The 19,652-nt window shown below is 42.0% G+C and overlaps 1 protein-coding gene across 8 annotated transcripts in view; it reads left to right on the top strand.

Moving 5' to 3' along the window:
- The window catches only part of C2H10orf67 (chromosome 2 C10orf67 homolog), a 147,770-nt gene that overhangs the window by 23,053 nt on the left and 105,065 nt on the right, over positions 1 to 19,652 (top strand). For all 8 annotated transcript variants that reach the window (XR_012157577.2, XR_012157579.2, XR_012157578.2 and 5 more), the window contains one exon: positions 7,794 to 7,940. Coding sequence is in view for 5 of the 8 variants with exons in the window: in XM_073334241.2 (XP_073190342.1) it covers positions 7,794 to 7,940 (147 nt within the window). In the remaining 3 variants the exon portion in view is untranslated. The remainder of the gene's footprint in view (positions 1 to 7,793; positions 7,941 to 19,652) is intronic.

The raw sequence follows: 19,652 nt of genomic DNA, 5'->3' as shown, positions 1-19,652 counted from the left end.
GGTATGAAACTTTTTGCATTTTTTGCCTCCCTTAGCCTTCATTTTTCTGACTAGCTGACATTTTCCCAGATCTCTGACTCATGTTGTTTTTGTTGCTTTCTGTTACTTTGATTGCTTGATTACACACCTAAAATCAATTCAAAGCTGAAAGTCTTTAGTATTTGTACAATGTACATAGTCTGGTTACTGCCATTCAAGTTTGCAAAACATATTAATTTGCATTTTTCCCTTAATTAGTGAGATGTGAAGATGTATAATTTCTCTTCATGATTAACTGATCAGATCTACTTTCATCTAAGCTTATTGTTATCTTAGTGAGATTCAGTGTTCACAATTAGAAACAGAAAGTTCAGGATTAATGTATTAATCAAGCACTTGTGATAAAAATATTATAGTATTTGGTAGTAAATTCTATAGTGAAGTTTGCAGAACAGTTTTGATGATAAATCATTGTCTTCACATCTCAGAATTTTCTGAAAAAAAATTATTTTCTGGATTGATATCTTTCCTCCTTGGTCTCTGGTCAAAGGTGAATCATTTTTTTTTCATATGCTCTTGAGGATAAGAAAAATATTTTTTCCCATACAAATACTTAAGTTTTAAATGGCTGAATTTTGCAGCTTGAATCTTTAATAATCCTCATTGAAGAGCGTGTCAATAATCCAATTAGAAAACAAAAAATTCGTAGAATATTACTGAAGTTATCAGTGATTGAAAAGTATGCCATGGTTAATGTTGACAAAGAAGCTATTCTGTAGGGAACAGGGCATAGGTACTCAATTAGGATATAACATTTTGGAATAAAATATTCTCCAATCTGAATATTCTTTACACCTAGCACAAATGTTTCCATAGAAATTCCAACCTCTAGTCTTTAACAAGCTTAATTAAACTTTTGCCTATTTTAAGATTTTTTTTTTGTTTATTTTGTGGCAACAGGAAGAAGTTCTTATGAAATTTGACACTTGCACAAAACAAAAGAGGGCTTAATTTGTCCGAGCCAAAAATATATTTTTGGCTTTCTCAGAAGGAGTACCTTCCCGCCTGTATAGTTGGAGGTTGAAATCAAGTTGGAACAAAAATGAACAGTAATTCACAGGTTACTTCTGTTTGGGAAATCTTTCAGGCCCCAGTACTGCTGGGGCTCTGTGTGGGCAAGCAATCCCCTTGCATGCTGTCAACTGGCAGATCAGTGGTGAATTCCTGCCCATATTGAAGTCAAGGAGAGTTTTCTCGTTAACGTCAGTGGGAGCAGGATTTCATCCATAGTCCTTATTTTGCAAAACAGACCAGATACCTAAGAGGGTGTGTACATGCCCTCCGATGCCAGGGAATACAAATACACAGTGAAGAAATAAAACAAATGTAAAATACAGTGGGTGACATCTGTGCCCCATTGCATTTAATGGGAATTTTGCCATTGTCTTCAGTAAAGGCTAAGATTTCAGCCAGTGTAAAATATCCTGTCTCTTTCCTCTTTTGGATATTCCATAGTCTTCACTAGGAATCAATTCCATCTAGAAAAAATAGGCAATCAAAGATATACTGCAATATAATGGCTTTTTAAAATCAGGAGCAAAATATTTACATTTTAGATTTTTTTTTTTAAATAAAGGAACAAAATTCCAAACTACGGAACTTTTTATTGTGTACAAGCTAAGGTATTTATTAGAGCTGGTCAGAAAATGGAATTTCTTCTCCTGCAGGAAATTCCAACATTACAAACTTTGTATTAGTCCCAAATTGGGGCAAAGTCAAAATTTTGAAATTATCTGCAGAATAGAAATTTAAAAAATATTCACTTTGGAAATCTCAGAATATTTTGTTTTGATATTTTTCATCAAAACAAAATATTTCAACATTCCCAAAATTGAAATGTTTTGTTTTGGTTTGTTTGAAATGACCCAAAATTTTTCATTTTGAGTAATTTCATATTAATCTACATTCCCCTAGGATGTGCACATTGCCTTAAGGGAGTTGTAGTTCCAGCCCCCGTCCTGCCCTATGGGTCAGTCTCCTTGGCAAGACTACATCTCCCATTATGCAAGGCTGGGATTGGGCTGCATGTTGTATCATGGGAGTCATATGACTGGGTGCATTATGAAAAATGTAATCAGGCTAGGGAGCCTGGCCCATAGGAGGCAATAAGGGCTGGAACAACAGCTCCCATATGAAAATGTGCACATGCTAGGATACTTATCCGAGTTGAAGTGACTTGAAATAAAGCATTTTAGTTCATTTCTACAAATAAAAATATTCCAGTTTGGGACAAATTGAGACAATGAAATATATTTCAGTTTTCCTGATGGAAAATTGTAAATTTAGGGCAAAATCAAAATTTTCCTGTAGAAAATTTCATTTTTACAGAAAATGCTTTTTCCATTGGACAACCATTCAGATGTAGAATTCCCAACCAGCTCGAATATTTGTTGTTGTTAAACACCCATTTAATAATTCTAATCCTTTATCATTATATCCCAATTACATCCCATAAAAAAATTTGGTACAGTTTGTCACACAATGGTATAATATTTTGAAAAAAGAAACCGTGATTTTATATATAAGAAAATGTGGCAAAAAGATATTGCAACTCTATTCCAAGATGAAATGAAACAGGCCTTAGAAGGAATGCATACATTTACAAGGAGCTTTGTCCTTTCATCTACAACTTCTGGAGGGAGATGTGCCGCTATTAGCCTAATTTTTTAAACTATTTTCTCTGGACCCAAAGAAATTAAACAGGAGTATATGTTCCCAAGAAAACCTGGAAACAAACTTGTTATTTAAAAAATAAAATATATTCTAAATTACTGGACTTCAGGCACTACCCCCTACACTTGACCCATACATTGCATTAAAATCTCTCTTTAGAACAAATCATCCAGTATATACAACAAGACAAAACTTTTTAAAAATAACTGTTTTAAATTTCTTAAAGAAATAAAAATAACTACCTTTCCTATAATAGCACTTCAGACTCTACAGCTTGTAGAACTACTGCTGAATCACATATAATGAATAAGGCTGTGTTTTAGTCACGGGTATTTTTAATAAAAGTCATGGACAGGTCACGGGCAGTAAACAAAAATTCACGGCCCGTGACTTGTCCGTGACTTTTACTATATACACCTAACTAAAACTTGGGCCAGAGGGGCTGTGGGTGCTCTGGGGGGGATGGTCCGGGGGTGGCCTGGGTGCTGGGGGGGTGGCCCAGGACCCCTGCTGCTGCTGGGGGAGAGGTGAGTGGCAGCGCTCGGCCTGGGACACCCGCTGTTGCTGGGGGCAGGCGGTGGCGCTTGTCCCGGGACCCCTGCTGGTGCTGGGGGAGAGGGATGGTAGTGCTTGGCTCAGGACCTGTGCTGGGGGGGGGCAGCAACGCTTAGACCAGGACCCCCACTGGTGCTAGGCAGGGGGTGGGAGACAGTGGCGCTGAGCCCAGGACCCCCGCTGGTGCTGTGGAGGGGACGTGTGGTGGCGGGCAGCCTGAGACTCCCCGGGGGAGTGTGTGGCATAGCTGGCAGGCTACCTACCTGGCTCCATGTGTACCTGTAGTTCCTAGTGGGAGGGACAGCCGGGGGGATCCACACACTGCTCCTGCCGCAAGCGCCAGCTCTGAAGCTCCCATTGGCCAGGAACTAATGGGAGCTGCAGGGGCAGCAGGTGCAGGCAGCGTGTGGAGCCCCCGGCCCCTCCACCTAGGAGCTGCAGGGACATGTCAGTGGGAGCCAGGAAGCTCCCCAGGTAAGCGCTGCCCCACCCTGCACCCCAACCCCATGCTGCTGCAGAAGTCACAGAGGTCCTGGAAGTCACGGATTCCGTGACAAACACACAGCCTTAATAATGAATATTATTATTTTGTTGTTGTTGTTAAATTCCGCTTTAAGTTTATAGAACAGATTAAAGCATATTAGTTGAGATTCTTTTTTTGCCCTTTCCTCCTCTTAAATTCAATGTGAAAAATTAAGAACATAAGCACTGCAATACTGGGTCAGACCAATGGTCCATCTATCCCTCTATCCTGTCTTGGACAGTAGCCAGTATCCAAACAGTAGGGGCAGTGAGTATGAAATAGGGCAGTTGGAGTGATCCACCCCGTCTTCCTCTCAGGGCTTTCTGGCAGTCAGAGGTTTGTTAATGCAGTGAGTAACAAAAATTATTAAAGGTCCAGAAAACATGCCCTGTGAGGGAAGTTTGAAAAGATTGGATATGTTTAGTTTGGAAAAGAAAAGACTGAGAGGGGACATAACAGTTTTCAAGTACATAAAAGGTTGTTACGGGGAAGAGGAAGAAAAATTGTTCTCCTTAACTTCTGAGGACAGGACAAGAAGCAATGGGCTTAAATTGCAGCAAAGGGGTTTAAATTGGACATTAGGAAAAAGTTCCTAACTGTCAGGGTAGTTAAGCAGTGGAACAAGTTGCCTAGAAAGGTTGTGGAGTCTCCATCATTGGAGATTTTTAAAAGTAGGTTAGACAAACACCTGTCAGGGGTGCTCTAGATCAGTGGTTTTCAAACTTTTTTTCTGGCGACCCAGCTAAAGAAAATTGTTGATGCCCACGACCCAGCAGAGCTGGGGCAGAGGGGTTTGGGGTGTGGGACGGGCTCAGGGCTAGGGCAGAGGGTTGGGGTGAGGGCTGTGGGATGGGCCTGGGAATGAGGGGTTCAGGGTGTGGGAGGGGGCTCTGGGTTGGGGCAAGGGGTTTGAGTGCAGGAGGGGGTCAGGGCTCTGGGCTGGAGGTGCAGGCTCTGGGGTGGGGCTGAGGATGAGGGGTTTGGGGTGCAGGAGGGCGCTCTGGGTTTGGGGGGGCTCAGGGCTGGGGCAGAGGATTGGGGGGCGGGGTTGGGGCACAGGCTTACATCAGGTGGCTCCCAGTAAGTAGCACAGCAGGGTGCTAAGGCAGGCTTCCTGCCTGTTGTTAGGGGGCTTATTCCTTCACCCACTTACTTCCCTGGTCCTTCTCGCATGAACAGAGAACAACAATACCCTAAGTCCAAAGGTGCAAACAATTTGATGTTTATTGGGGTGAACTTCCAGCAAGCATGATTCCAGTTTCCTTCCTTAGTGTCCCCCTTCCCAGCTCTGACCCCACAGAGCCTTACACCTGTGTCCCTGTTCCCAATCCTGCCCTTAGCCAAACATGATTCCAATTTCCCCACCCCCATTCCCTGTTCCCATTTCCTCCACCCACCCACTCACTTCCTGATTGACTGCAGACTATATAGTAAAACTTAAGTTCTGCTTAGCTATACCTTAATCAATCATTTTCCTGAAATTTAACTAACCAATCCTAACATATTGTAACATTATTATGTAACCAATTATATCCCACCACCTTAATTTTTTTACACCCAGCAAAATTAATTATACAGCAGACAGAAACAATCACAGAACCAGACAGAGATTATACAGACAAACAATAGGGAAATGGGGACTACAGTGATAGAACAAACACAGAAATGAGGATTTCACATCCCAGCTATTGATAAGTGAGTTCTTGCCAGACAGGATGCTATCAAACTAAGTTTCCTTTTACATCTTCTAGGCACTTCCCTTTCTCTGGAGGCGATAGGCATTATCAGGACAGGATTGTATTCCTAACAGCCCAGTAGCACCTTATTTCAATGGGACTAGGTTGGAATGTGAGGATGTGACCAGTCGCTTCCCAGCTTATGGCTGCCTCTGCTGCTTAGCCAAAGATCTTAGCCTAAGAACAGGGCCTCACACTTTCACAGTAAGAGAAGGACCTTACACTGGCCGACAGTGATTTTGATTCTTTCTTTTATACCTCTATAACTAGCTAAGTGATAAGAATACACCTAAATTCTTAGAGTATAGGCCTTTACAGACAGGCCTGAATATCTATATCCTAACACCTGTCCTGACACCGTGGACTGCACTGTGCCCTGGAAGTGGCCAGCAGCAGGTCTGGCTCCTAGGCGGAGGCACACAACGGCTCTGTGCCGTGTTCGGCCACAGGCACTGCACCCCGCCCCCGACTCTCATTGGCCGGTATGGGAGTGCAGAGCTGGTGCTCAGGGTGGGGGCAGTGTGTGGAGCCCCATGCTCCCCCACCTAGGAGCCGGACCTGCTGCTGGCCGCTTCCAGGGCACAGCGCAATGTCAGAACAGGTAGGGACTAACCTGCCTTAGCTGGGCAGCACTGCCAATGGGACTTTTAATGGCCTGGTTGGTGGTGCTAACCAGAGCCGCTGTGACCCAGTGCCTTACATTTGGGTCGTGACCCGCAGTTTGAAAACCATTGATCTAGAGAGTACTTAGTCCTGCCATGAGTGCAGGGGACTGGACTAAATCAGCTGTCAAGCTCCCTTCCAGTCTTATGATTTTGTGACAGTGCAAAATTAAACTGAATGTCACATTAACTGTAAATTTTTCATGTTAGAGATATATTAAAAATATATAAGGTATATTCATTGTGTCCATTGTCAAACTGTCTGGAGTGGCTCATGAGCATGAGTGCCAGCCTCAGGACAGACTGTCAAGGAACAGGGCATAAACCCCAAACTTGTTGTATGTTCTATAATTAGATTTCACCAACCAATTAATAAGCGTGAACTCTTAAAGAACTATAACAGTCTTAATATGGAATAATAGTCCCCTTGGGTACTCTGTTCTGTCTTGCCTCCTAGGCAAACCTACCTTTGTGATATATGATCCCCTTTGCCAAAAATCACAACGATATTCATGTTATTCCCAGTCCCAGAGGACTATTCACATACCCCAGGTCAATTGTACCTCAGATCACAAACCAAAGACAATGCTTGTAGCCAACCCTATAACACTAATTCAAGATTTATTAACTAGGAAGAAGAAATGTTATTTACAAAGTTAAAGACACGATACTGTCTTATGTTCCAAAATATGATGATAGCTGCTTTAATATGCAAGCTTTATATGTCCTTTAGGGCTAACCCATGCTAAACCACTGGGGACCCTTTGCTTATGCTTAGAAATCATCACCTCTCAGAATTCAAGCAGCATAAGGATAATAATTTTTCTTTAACAGGGATTTTTATTACTTTCCCCCAGCAATCAGGCTATGATGGGACAAGGGCTTATGCATGTACCCTCTTCAGAGGTGTGGGGAAAGCAATCAACTGAGTCTTTTATCCACTGCTGTCCCACAACAGCTTGTCTGGTGTCTATAGGCCTTCTTTTGTTGGGGAGGAGATACCACCTCTTTTGGTAAACTAGCATTACCATGCGTGAAATACTTCTTCCTTGACTGTCAGGGCTTACAGTCTTAAACATTTTTACAGTTACAGAGCAAACACTTAAACACTACCTTATAACATGGCATACAAATATTATAAGTATGATTAATACATGCAGCATCCTACAAGCATTCCATAAAGTCTAAACACATTCTTATAACTCTAATATCTATTTTAACAATGCTAACACACAGGCAAGCCAGACTGGTTTCCAGCTATGCATTTGTCAGTGTCCAGTGAGGCCCAGTGGCCTTGGCATGAGTTTGCACCTGATCTGCCAGTGTCCCATCCATCTTTTCTGTTCTTTTTCTGTATGTTTTACTTTATATGCATTTTCTTGTGTGATTATTCTGTAAATACCATTTTGTTTCTGTACTTGACATGCAGTTAAATGTTATTCTAATGAAAAGGTAATCACATTCAACAGGATTACAGAATTTAATGTTTAATAATAGTGTTGTTAAGTTACAAGAAAAGTATCCTGGAATTCTGTAACTTTAAGAAAAGGTGCTGTGTGATTTATATAACTAGCATATCTCACTGGGGATCTTCTCTTGTAACAGAAAAATTATTGCATACAGGAAGACGCAGATTCCTCATTAGCAGTGAATTGGCAGGTTTTGATTAAGACGCTCCAGGAGAAAGAATCTAAAATTCAAAAATTAGAAGCAGAATTACAAGACTATCCAGTACATGAAGATACACAAACGGTAGGTTTTTTTTGTTAAATCATGAATTTATTCTTTGAACATGTTTTCTTACTGTAGTAGCATTTTCTAATCTCATTATAAGGGTATAGGAAACTAGCTAGAAAACCGGTTCAGGACTTTTCTTGCACTTAGGGGGCCACATTCTTAGCTGGTGTAAATTGATGTAACGCCAACTACACTGAAGCTACAGCTGCTGAGGTTCGGGCCCAGCGCTGGCAATTATATCCCATACTATTTTCCCCCTTCAAATTCTTGTCTAACAGTATCAGGGGGTAGTCGCGTTAATCTGTATCCACAAAAAGAACAAGGAGTCCGGTGGCGCCTTAAAGATTAATAATAAATAAATAAATAAAGACTAATAAATCTGTTAGTCTTTAAGGTGCCACCAGACTCCTTGTTGTTTTTGTCTAACAGTAGTTGCTCTTATTATTACTTTTAGCTGTTTATTCCAAATATGAACTCCTCAGGTAAGGAAATTCCAGCTATATTCTGTTAGTACCCACTCTTACTTAGTTTAAATTGTCTATGTGTATCTATGACTTGTTAAATAATCCCAACTCAGATAAATACTTAGCATGTCTCTTTGGGTTTTTTCTTTAAGATTATGGAGATCAGTAAAATCAACTCATCAGTACTTCAGCTACTAAAATCACTTGAGACACTTCCTTTTTAATTGTTTTTATTAATTCCTGCAGTAAAGTTTAAACGGTGTAATCATTTTTTGGGTATAACCATCAGTAGGCACTGGTGGGCTTTTTCAGGTGTAAGCCTTTTCAAACTAAAAATGCTTTGTGAAAACTAGTTACGGCTGCTAAAGAACAATCATGATGTTCACAAACTGGAAATACAGCGTACAGCCATGTACGTACATGTCAGCACCCAGAGGTACAACCTTGTCCATTTCCTTAGCAAATTAACCATACTCAACCACAGCCCAGTGAAAAGGGAGAACACAACACCACCTCAAAACTTCATATATGCTGTGTAATTAATCCACTGTGAGGAAAAATGCCATTTTTGAAGAAAAGAAGTTAGGTGTTAGTCACATACTGGTTAGGTGTAGTTCATTATTTTCTATCCAAGTTTTATGAATATAACCAACTGTGAACCTTCACCAGTGAGTGTATATATGAAATTTCATGTACTGAAATAAGTGCAAGTTATGCATTTTATTGGGATGTCTGATCTTTTATGCTCTTTCCTGGTTGCCACAGACAGATATCAGTGCCTCAAAGAAATGAACTGAGTAAATAAGGCTAGTGGGTGGATTCAGGAGTGTTTCTGTGAGCTTCTCTATGCCCCAAAAAGGACTGACCAAACATTTGGCATCAACATAACAACAAGGGAAGGGTTTGGGGAGGTGCCAGAGTTCTGGCATCAATATACAGCTTCCAACTGGACTGGGGATGAGCAGCCAGCTGGGTGCTTCTGGGTTCTTAGTAGGGGGGAGAAATACTACTCTAAATAAAATCTCTATCCACTTGACCTTTTTCCCCCTTGTTCCTACTCAGCTGTCCCTCTCTTCCTATGATATTTCTTATCTCAATTTGGCTGAAAAAGGTCCCTCTGGGACCATCTTTCTCATTTTCCTACTGCCACTTGTGTATCTCTCTCTGCCTGCAAGTTTGGTTCAGCACACCTCAAAGAACCTGGGCTTCTCCTATAGCTTAACATTACATTCTGCCATAAATTAGTGCTATGAGCAGGAGACTGGAATTTAAGGGCTTTTTTGGTTAAAACAATTTTCACTTAATGAAAGGATGAAAACTATATTTTCTCTTTTCATTTGCTTTTTGAATCCCTGGCCTCTTAAAAACATCTTTGCCTTTTCAGTGAAAATTTGCTGACCATTGGTCTATATTGCAAACTAGACCATTGTCTATTTGGCTTTTTTAAAATGGAAACATCTGAGTTTTTTACTTAGGAAAATGTTTATGCTGTTTGTCTAGTATTGACTCTTCATTAGAAACTACTGAAGATTTTTTAGTAAGACTGACTTACTAGTGTGTGGATTTTCTTATTAAAGTTTCTGTATGTTCACTGATGAGATATTGTAATAATGATTGAAAGGACTCCTTATCGTTTGCTCTTATAGTATCCATAGATCAAGAATTTATTGGCACCATTAAGGCCTGATTTGTTAGTAATCTGTGGACTACCTACAAAGTGATTGATAAGTTGGAGACATTACCTCTTTGTTGATGGATAAGTGGCAATAAGTCTAATAGAGTTTCTGAATGATGTCACTGGGAAGACAGTGGATGGCTGGTCCTCATTAAGGATCTGATCCTACAGCTTTTGAAATCACTCTTACATGAATAAGGACTGCAGGATCAAGTCCCTAGTGAGGAGTTGGACTTGGGTAATACTTTTACACCCTAAACCCACCATGTTTTGGGAGATTTAGGTGAAATCTTAGGCCTGGTTTACACTAGGAACATACATCTCTTTAGCTACGTCTCTCAGGGGTGTAAAAAATCAACACTCCTAAGAGATGTCACTATACCAACTTAATCCCTGGTGTAGACAGTGCTAAGCCAATAGAAGAATTATTTTGTTGACCTAGCTATCACCTCTTGGAGAAGTGGATTACCTATGTGTTACGAATTACACCTGGTAGGACACGCACACAAGTGCTACGAATTACACCTGGTAGGACACGCACAGTTTGAATCTAGGCTGAGGCACAGAAACAAAGTCCACAACTGCAGAGTTTCCAAAAGACACTAAGTTTATTACGCTCGAGCGTGGTGCCCCCCTGCTAGCCAGGAGGGGACCCTGAATGCAGATTATACAAAGGTTATATACTTTTTAGCAAAGCATGTTGCCCTCGTGCATCGGAAAACTTAGCCAATAAACAAACCCTTGTTTTATCTACCACCTATCCCTGCTTGGTGCATTCCTCGTGCTATACCAGTATGTTAATTACACAGCATGGTCCTAAAGCTATCTAGCTAAAGCAATATCTAAGGATTACTCCTCCTGGTGTATGATGTGCTGGCATTTAAACAATGGTGGGCCCCAAACCAAAATGGAGTCACATGTGCTAACTTTTCCTTAACATATGCTAACAGGAAAAGCACCTCCGTCAGCAGAGGTAGTGCCTACACTGAAGCGCAGCAGCAGTGCAACTGTGTCACTGTAGCATTTTAAGTGTAGACATACCCTTAATAGAAAATACAAATGAATATTGTAATAGCCTGTGCAAATAGCAGATTAAAACTCAAAGTGGAAAAAGACCAAAGTTGTTTCAACTGGAAGTTGGTTTTGAAGATGTATTGAACCTCCTGGAATTGTTTTTCTTTAAATGTTTCTCCTGTTATTAGGATAATTGGGAGATAGAAAATCATTTTCAGGGAAGAAACAGTATATTTGTCTGGTTTTTGTGCAGTCCCTAGATCAGTGAGGCCCCTGAGTGCATTGCAATATAAAACCTATAATAATAATAATTTCTGAAAGGAGGTCTCTGGTCAGAACAAGCCACTGAAACTGCTGGAGGAAATAAAAATACCCCTAACCTGATTTTTCCAGATTTAATTAAAAACTGATAAAAGCTGCATCAAGGAGAATAACCTACCAAAAGAGAGAGTCTTGCCTCATATGAATTAAGTATTTAAAGAAAGAAGTCGTTGCCTCAATGATGATTAAACGTTAAGTTTCTCATCAAGTAATCAGAAATTTAAGAAATAAGACTGAGTAAACTTCATTATTCTACAAAAGAAAAGACCACTGCTCCAGACTTATTGGTGCACAGGCATGCCCTGAAAAATGAACTTTCTTGGAAAAACAAACACTGTGGTGTAATAGACTATTGGAAGTGACCCCATGGGTGTACATTAGTGGAAGTTGTTGTTTCATATTTTCAATTACAATAACACTTAGTCAGAATCAGGACTCCACTGTGCTAGGTCTAGGGAAAAGCAAAGGTTCCTGTTCCAAAGATCTTACAATTTAAGAAAACGGGCAACATACAAGGGGAAGTAGGGAGACAATTGGATATAATTTGTATATGCTTTTTAACAGGTATACAATGTGCTGTTTTTACGCAAATATGTAAATCAGTATCAACTTTCCCCAAGTTCCTCTCTGTCTAGCCGTCAGTGATGGATGATTTCATACAGGAATTGTGGCAGAAGTGGGCCTTGAAAAGGGACTTGAAGGGGGAAAGAGTAGTAGCCTTGCAGATCAGGTCACATTATTTACAGGTTTGGAACGTGAGAATTTTAAAAATTTGACCTACAAAATATGGTCGGCAGTAGAGAATAAGCTGCACTAAGGAGGTACTGAGGAACAGCTTGCACTAGCAAGGGAAAGAAAGGCAATGTTATTTATATATCACCCACACTTAGCATCCACACACTTTATCCACTGGTCCCATTTCCTAAATGCACTTCTTTGGGTATGTATACACTGCAATAAAAACCCTGTGGCACAGAGGCTCAGAGTTCAGGTCAGCTGACTCAGGTCAGGCTAAGCTGCAGGGCTATAAAACTGCAGTGTAGACATTTGTGCCCCGTGTCTCCTATCACGGTGTAGACGTATGCTTCAAGGCTCTGGGAAACCTAGATCAGTGGTTTTCAAACTGCAGGTCATGACCCAGTACTGGATCACAAAATGTAAGGCACTGAGTCATGGCGGCTCTGGTCAGCACTGCCGACCGGGCCGTTGAAAGTCCCATCGGCGGTGCTGCCTGGCTAAGGCAGGCTAGTTCCTACCTGTTCTGACACCGCACTGTGCTCCAGAGGCAGCCAGCAGCAGGTCTGCATCCTAGGCGCGGGGGCCACAGGGCTCCAAGCACTGCCCCTGCCCCGAGCACCGGCTCTGTGCTCCTATTGGCTGGGAACTGGCCAATCGGAGCTGGGGGGGTGCCTGCGGGCGAAAGCTGCTTGCATGCCTCCCCCTTGGAGGTGGACCAGCTGCTGGCCGCTTCTGGAGCTCAGCGCCGTTCACGGTGCCAGGACAGGCTGGAAGACTGCGTTAGCACCCCTGCTGCGACGCTGACCAGGAGCCACCCAAGGTAAGCCCGTGCCCCAGTCTCCTGCCTGAGCCTCACCGAAAACCGGAGCCCCCTCCTGCACCCCAAACTCCTCATGCCCAGCCCCACCCCAGAGTCTGCACCCCCTGCCCCCTCCCACACCCTGAACCCATTCATTCCCAGCCCCACCCTGCAGCCCTCACCCCTGCACCCCAACCCTCTGCCCCATCCCTGAGCCTCTCCCACACCTCAAACCCCTCATCCCCAGCTCTGTTGGGTTGCAGGCATCAACAATTTTCTTCAACTGTGTCGCCAGAAAAAAAAAGTTTGAAAACTACTGACTTAGATGCACCTAGGAATAGTCATATAGAATCAGACATTCAAACAAAAGTGCTACCTACAAACTGTGAAGCTTCATAATTCACAGACACACTGGCATGTACATCGTATCCCCAAAATAGTTTTTACACACACATCCTATATGAGAGTAACATTAGGGTTGTAACCAAGAATAATGTTAATCTAGTGTGAAGTAGTTACTTAAGTTATGTTGATTTTTTAAAATTTTGCAATTAGAACCACCTTGGGAACAAATCCTCAAAATGTAATTTTCATTTGTGCACAACTGTTGAGTTATAATTTGACTGTATACAGATCTTTGCATGTTTATGAACTCTTCTCAGTGAGCCATTCTCAGGGAATACCTTGACTGCCTATCCTGGAAATGGGGCAACGAGAACTACACACAGTATTCAAGGTGTGAGTGTACCAGGGATTTATATAATGGGATTATGATATTTACTGTCTTATCTATCCCTTTCCTAATAGTTTCAAACATTGTTAGCTTTTTTGACTACTGCTGCAGATTGGGCAGATATTTTCAGAGAACTATCTACAAGAACTCCAGTATGTCTTTCTTGAGTGGTAACAGCTAATTTAGGCCCCCTCGTTTTGTATGTATAGTTAGGATTATGTTTTCCAATGTGCATTATTTTGCATTTATCATCATTGAATTTCATCTGCCATTTTGTTGCCCACTCACCCAGTTTTGTGAGATCCTTTTGTAACTCTTTGCAGTCTGTTTTGGATTTAACTATCTTGAGTAATTTTGTATCATCTGCAAATTTTGCCATCTCACTCTTTACCGCTTTTTCCAGATCATTTATGAATATATCAGACACTACTGAATGCATCCAATGAAGTGAGCTGTAGCTCACGAAAGCTTATGCTCAAATAAATTTGTTAGTCTCTAAGGTGCCACAAGTACTCCTTTTCTTTTTGCGACTACTGGTACCAGTACAGAACCCTGGGGGACACCACTATTTACTTCTCTCCATTATGAAGACTGGCCATTTATTTCTACCAGTTGTTTCTTGTCTTTTCAGCCGTTACTTATACTATGACAGTTTACTTAGCTAAAGAGCCTCTGGTGAGGGACCTCATCAAAGGCTTTCTGAACGTCCAAGTACACTGTATCCACTGGATCACCCTTGTCCACATTTACTGACCTCCCCAAAGAATTCTGATAGATTGGGGCATGATTTCTCTTTACAGAAGATGTGTTAACTCTTCCCAACAAGACATGTTCATCTATGTGTCTGATAATTTTGTTCTTACTATAGTTTCAATCAGTCTGTTTGCTACTAAACTTAGGTTTACTGGCCTCAAATTGCCTTTTTTAAAAATTGGTGTCACATTAGCTATCCTCCAATCATCTGGTAAAGAAGCTGATTTAAATGATACATTACATACCACAATTAGTAGTTCTGCAGTTTCATAATTGAGTTCCTTCAGAACTCTTGGGTGAATACCATCATGTCCAGGTGACTTATTACTGTTTAGTTTACCAATTTGTTCCCAAACCACCTCTATTGACACCTCAATCTGGGACAGTTCCTCAGATTTGTCACCTAAATAGAATGTCTCAGGTGTGGGAACCTCACTCCATCCTCTGCAGTGAAGACTGATGCAAAAAACTCATCTAGCTTCTCTTCAGTGATTTTGTCTTCCTTGAGTGCTCCGTTAGTACCTCGATCATCCAGTGGCCCCACAGATTGTTTGCAGGCTTGCTGCTTCTGATGTACGTAAACATTTTTTGCTGTTAATTTTTGAATGTTTGGCTAATTGGTCTTCAAATTCTTTTTTGGTCTGCCTGATTATACTTTTACACTTAACTTGCCAGAGTTTATGCTCCTTTCTATTTTTCTCAGTAGGATTTGACTTCCAATTTATAAAGGATGCTCTTTTGCTTCTAACAGCTTCTTTTACTTTGTGTTTAACCATAGTGACGCTTTTTTGATCACTTTACTGTATTTTTTTTTAATTTGGGTCTCTATTATGGTGTTTTTTAAAAGTTTCCATGTAGCTTGTAGGCATTTCACTTTTGTGATTGTACCTTTTAATTTCCCTTTAACTAGCTTCTTCATTTTTGTTTAGTTCCACTTTCTGAAGTTAAATTCCACTGTGGTCGGCTTCTTTGGTGCGTCCCCCACCAAGTGGTGCAGTTATTTTTACATCTTGGACCAGCTCCTGTGCTCCACTTAGGACTAAATCAAGAATTGTGTCACCCCTTGATCCAGAATTGGCTGCTCCAAGAACTAGTCATTTATGGTGTCTAGAAATTTCATCTCTGCATCCCTTCCAGAGGTGACATGTACCCAGTCAATATAGGGATAGTTGAAATCCCCCATTATTATTGAGTTTTCTATTTTTATAGGTTTTTTAATCTCCCTGAGCATTCCACAGTCACCATCCTGGTCAGGTGGTCTGTAGTATAGCCCTACTTCTATATTCTTATTATTCAAGGATGGCATTTCTATGCATAGAGATTCTGTGGTACAGTTTGATTAATGTAAGATTTTTACTGTATTTGACTCTATGCTTTTGCTCTTATGTAGTGCCACTACTCCACTAACATGATCTACTCTGTCATTCCTATATATTTTCTACCCTTGTTATTACCATGTTCCATTGATTATCATCATTCCGCCAAGTTTCTGTAATGCCTATCATATCAATATCCTCATTTAATACTAGGCACTGAAGTTCACTCATCTTAGTATTTAGACTTCTAGCATTTGTATCTAAGCACTTATAAAATTTGTCTCTTTTCAGATGTCTACCATTTTGTGATGTAATTGAATTGGATTCTTTTTTTTCTTTTCATTTCACTGTTTTTCATCAGTTCCTACCTCTACTTTATCAACTTCCATCCTTACCTCCTTATTAGGATATAGCAGTAGTTCCCAAACTGGGGTTCATGAATCCCTGGGGGTTCGCGAAATGTTACAGGGGGTTCTCTGGAAAAAATTCCCTAATGGCGGACAGAGCTGTCCCTAGGGACTCTGGGCAGCACAGGGCCAGCAGCCCGGAGCCCCAGGACTTCCAAGAGCTAAGCAGATCAAAGCAAGTATATCTATCACACTGAGGAGATTTAAACTTCAAGACTCCTTATAAGAAATGGAAAGGGAGATGGATATTTTTTGCTGTTTTTAAAATTAAATAGGCAGCTAGTATTGTTTTTTAATTATTAATAATAAATAAATAATTTAAACAAAGTTTAAGCTTTGTTGTAATGTACATTGTTTGCCTGGACTGCTCAAGACCTGAATGCCTGTGTAGGAGAAACTCTTTGAGTTGGCTTCTTAAATACCTTCATGCTGTTTCACATCTGATACTCCTTGATGAAACATAGGAGCCTTGTCTTATAACAGGCTTATTCAAAATGATACAAGCTACAAAGAGTGTTGACGTTTTCATAATGTACTGTAATGATAAATAATAATTAATAATAAATAGTGTGTAATAAGCATGTCCTAAACAAATTTTATATTTCCAAGATCACTGCTTTTATAAGATATATTCAGGTAAAGGAGAAAATCCCTGGAACTATTCATTTTTAGGAGGGTGTTTGCAAGACTTGACATTTTAGTGAAAGGGGTTCACAGGTTGTGAAAGTTTGGGAACCACTGGAATATAGAGAATCCTTGTTAATAGCTTCTTCCCTACAGGATGTCTGTCTGAACTGAGTATTCTCCGCACCTCTCGGCTTCCCCCCAGCCTTTAGTCTAAAAACTCCTCCTCAACCTTTTTAATTTTACATGCCAGCAATCTGGTCCTGTTTTGGTTTAGGTGGAGCCCATCTTTCCTTTATAGGCTCCCCATTTCCCAAAACGTTCCCTAGTTCCTAAAAAACCTAAATCCCTCCTCCCTACAACCTTGCCTCATCCACATATTGAGACCCTCCAGTTTTGCCTGTCTAACTGGCCCTGTGTGGAACTGGAAGCTTTTCAGAGAACGTTCCCATGGAGGTCCTGGACTTCAGTGTCTTCCTAGCAGTCTAAATTTGGCCTCCAGGACCTCTCTCCTACCTTTTCCTATGTCACTGGTATCTACATGCACTGCGACCACTGGCTCCTCACAGCACTGCACATAAGCCTGTCTAGATGTCTTGAGAGAGCTCCAACTTTCACACCTGGCAGGCAATTCACCATGCTGTTCTCCCAGTCATCACAGACCCAGCTATATATATTTCTAATGATCAAATTCCCCATTACTATTACCTGTGGCTGGGGTTTTGGGCCCCGAACAGCCCAGATGGGAGAGGCCTGTTTATATGTTCTTTGTAGTCTCTGAGTGATTAATCCTTCTCTGTCACTGAGGGAGTGGAGTGAAGCAGCAGGATTTAGTATATGTCAGTTGCCAACTGAATTCCTCAGGAGGCAAACAAGAGTATCAAACAGAGGAATCATAGAATCATAGAATATCAGGGTTGGAAGGGACCCCAGAAGGTCATCTAGTCCAACCCCCTGCTCGAATCAGGATCAATTCCCAGTTAAATCATCCCAGCCAGGGCTTTGTCAAGCCTGACCTTAAAAACCTCTAAGGAAGGAGATTCTACCACCTCCCTAGGTAACGCATTCCAGTGTTTCACCACCCTCTTAGTGAAAAAGTTTTTCCTAATATCCAATCTAAACCTCCCCCACTGCAACTTGAGACCATTACTCCTCGTTCTGTCATCTGCTACCATTGAGAACAGTCTAGAGCCATCCTCTTTGGAACCCCCTTTCAGGTAGTTGAAAGCAGCTATCAAATCCCCCCTCATTCTTCTCTTCTGCAGGCTAAACAATCCCAGCTCCCTCAGCCTCTCCTCATAACTCATTTGTTCCAGACCCCTAATCATTTTTGTTGCCCTTCGCTGGACTCTCTCCAATTTATCCACATCCTTCTTGAAGTGCGGGGCCCAAAACTGGACACAGTACTCCAGATGAGGCCTCACCAATGTCGAATAGAGGGGAACGATCACGTCCCTCGATCTGCTCGCTATGCCCCTACTTATACATCCCAAAATGCCATTGGCCTTCTTGGCAACAAGGGCACACTGCTGACTCATATCCAGCTTCTCGTCCACTGTCACCCCTAGGTCCTTTTCCGCAGAACTGCTGCCTAGCCATTCGGTCCCTAGTCTGTAGCTGTGCATTGGGTTCTTCCGTCCTAAGTGCAGGACCCTGCACTTATCCTTATTGAACCTCATCAGATTTCTTTTGGCCCAATCCTCCAATTTGTCTAGGTCCTTCTGTATCCTATCCCTCCCCTCCAGCGTATCTACCATTCCTCCCAGTTTAGTATCATCCGTAAATTTGCTGAGAGTGCAATCCACACCATCCTCCAGATCATTTATGAAGATATTGAACAAAACCGGCCCCAGGACCTACCCCTGGGGCACTCCACTTGACACCGGCTGCCAACTAGACATGGAGCCATTGATCACTACCCGTTGAGCCCGACAATCTAGCCAGCTTTCTACCCACCTTATAGTGCATAGGAGTTTGCAGGAGGGAGTGGGTTCCCAGGTCCAGCTCTATACCAGGTAGTGGAATGGACGACAGGGGAACAAAAGTTATGACCTGCTTTGGATGTACGATGTCTCCCTTTCTGCTTAAAGACTGAAGAAGTTTCTGGTGCATGAAGTGCAGGAGGAGAAAATAACATGGTCTGGAAGTGGACATTTCAGCACTGCATAGCATCTTAGAAAATAAAGATTTCTTGAACAGCCAGATTCTGAAATTGATGCCACAGACACCACAAAGGGAAGGCTCATTGATAAGGGAACTAGAGAGAATAGAAGATGAAGAAGCAGATGGGTGATTTGTCACAAATAGGGGAAAGAGAAACGAGAAGCATTCAACTTGGGTAGAAGTATTGAATTGGTTTGAGATACCCAGTGAGTCAGGGACCAAGGGACCTGTCTCTGGAAAAATGAAACAGAAAGCTGCAGGGGACATACCTGGTGGGTGTCTTTGCAGTCTGAAGGAGGCTGCTATCAAGAGAGGTTCTTCAGCCATAATAGGAATGGGTGACTCATGGGAGAGACACAAAGGAGGGCACCAGCTAAAGGGGGACATGTGACCTCCCCATGTAAGCCCCCACGTAATTCCTCCACACCCTGCCCCCAGCCCGGGAGCTCTGCGCTCTCTCCATCCCACGTTACCTGGAGGGGACTCTGTCCTCCTGCTGTGCCGGGAACCGCAGCGACAAAAGGAGCAGAATATGGGGCTGCTAGGTGGCCGCACGCCAGCAGCTCCTCTGGTGCAGCTATACTGCCCCCAGCCCTTCCACGCAGCTGCACCTCCTGTCTGGGGTGAGGTCTGTACAGCCCCTCTGGAGGACGGGACTGGGGATGGTACCAGTACAGCCGCGCTAGAAGAGCTGTCTGCATGGGGCGCTGGCTCCTGGGA

Source organism: Lepidochelys kempii, chromosome 2 (assembly GCF_965140285.1).
Source record: "Lepidochelys kempii isolate rLepKem1 chromosome 2, rLepKem1.hap1, whole genome shotgun sequence".
In the NCBI taxonomy this organism is placed as follows: Eukaryota; Metazoa; Chordata; order Testudines; family Cheloniidae; genus Lepidochelys; species Lepidochelys kempii.
The sequence above is the reverse complement of the archived record's forward strand: the minus strand, read 5'-3'. Positions and strand labels throughout refer to the sequence as shown.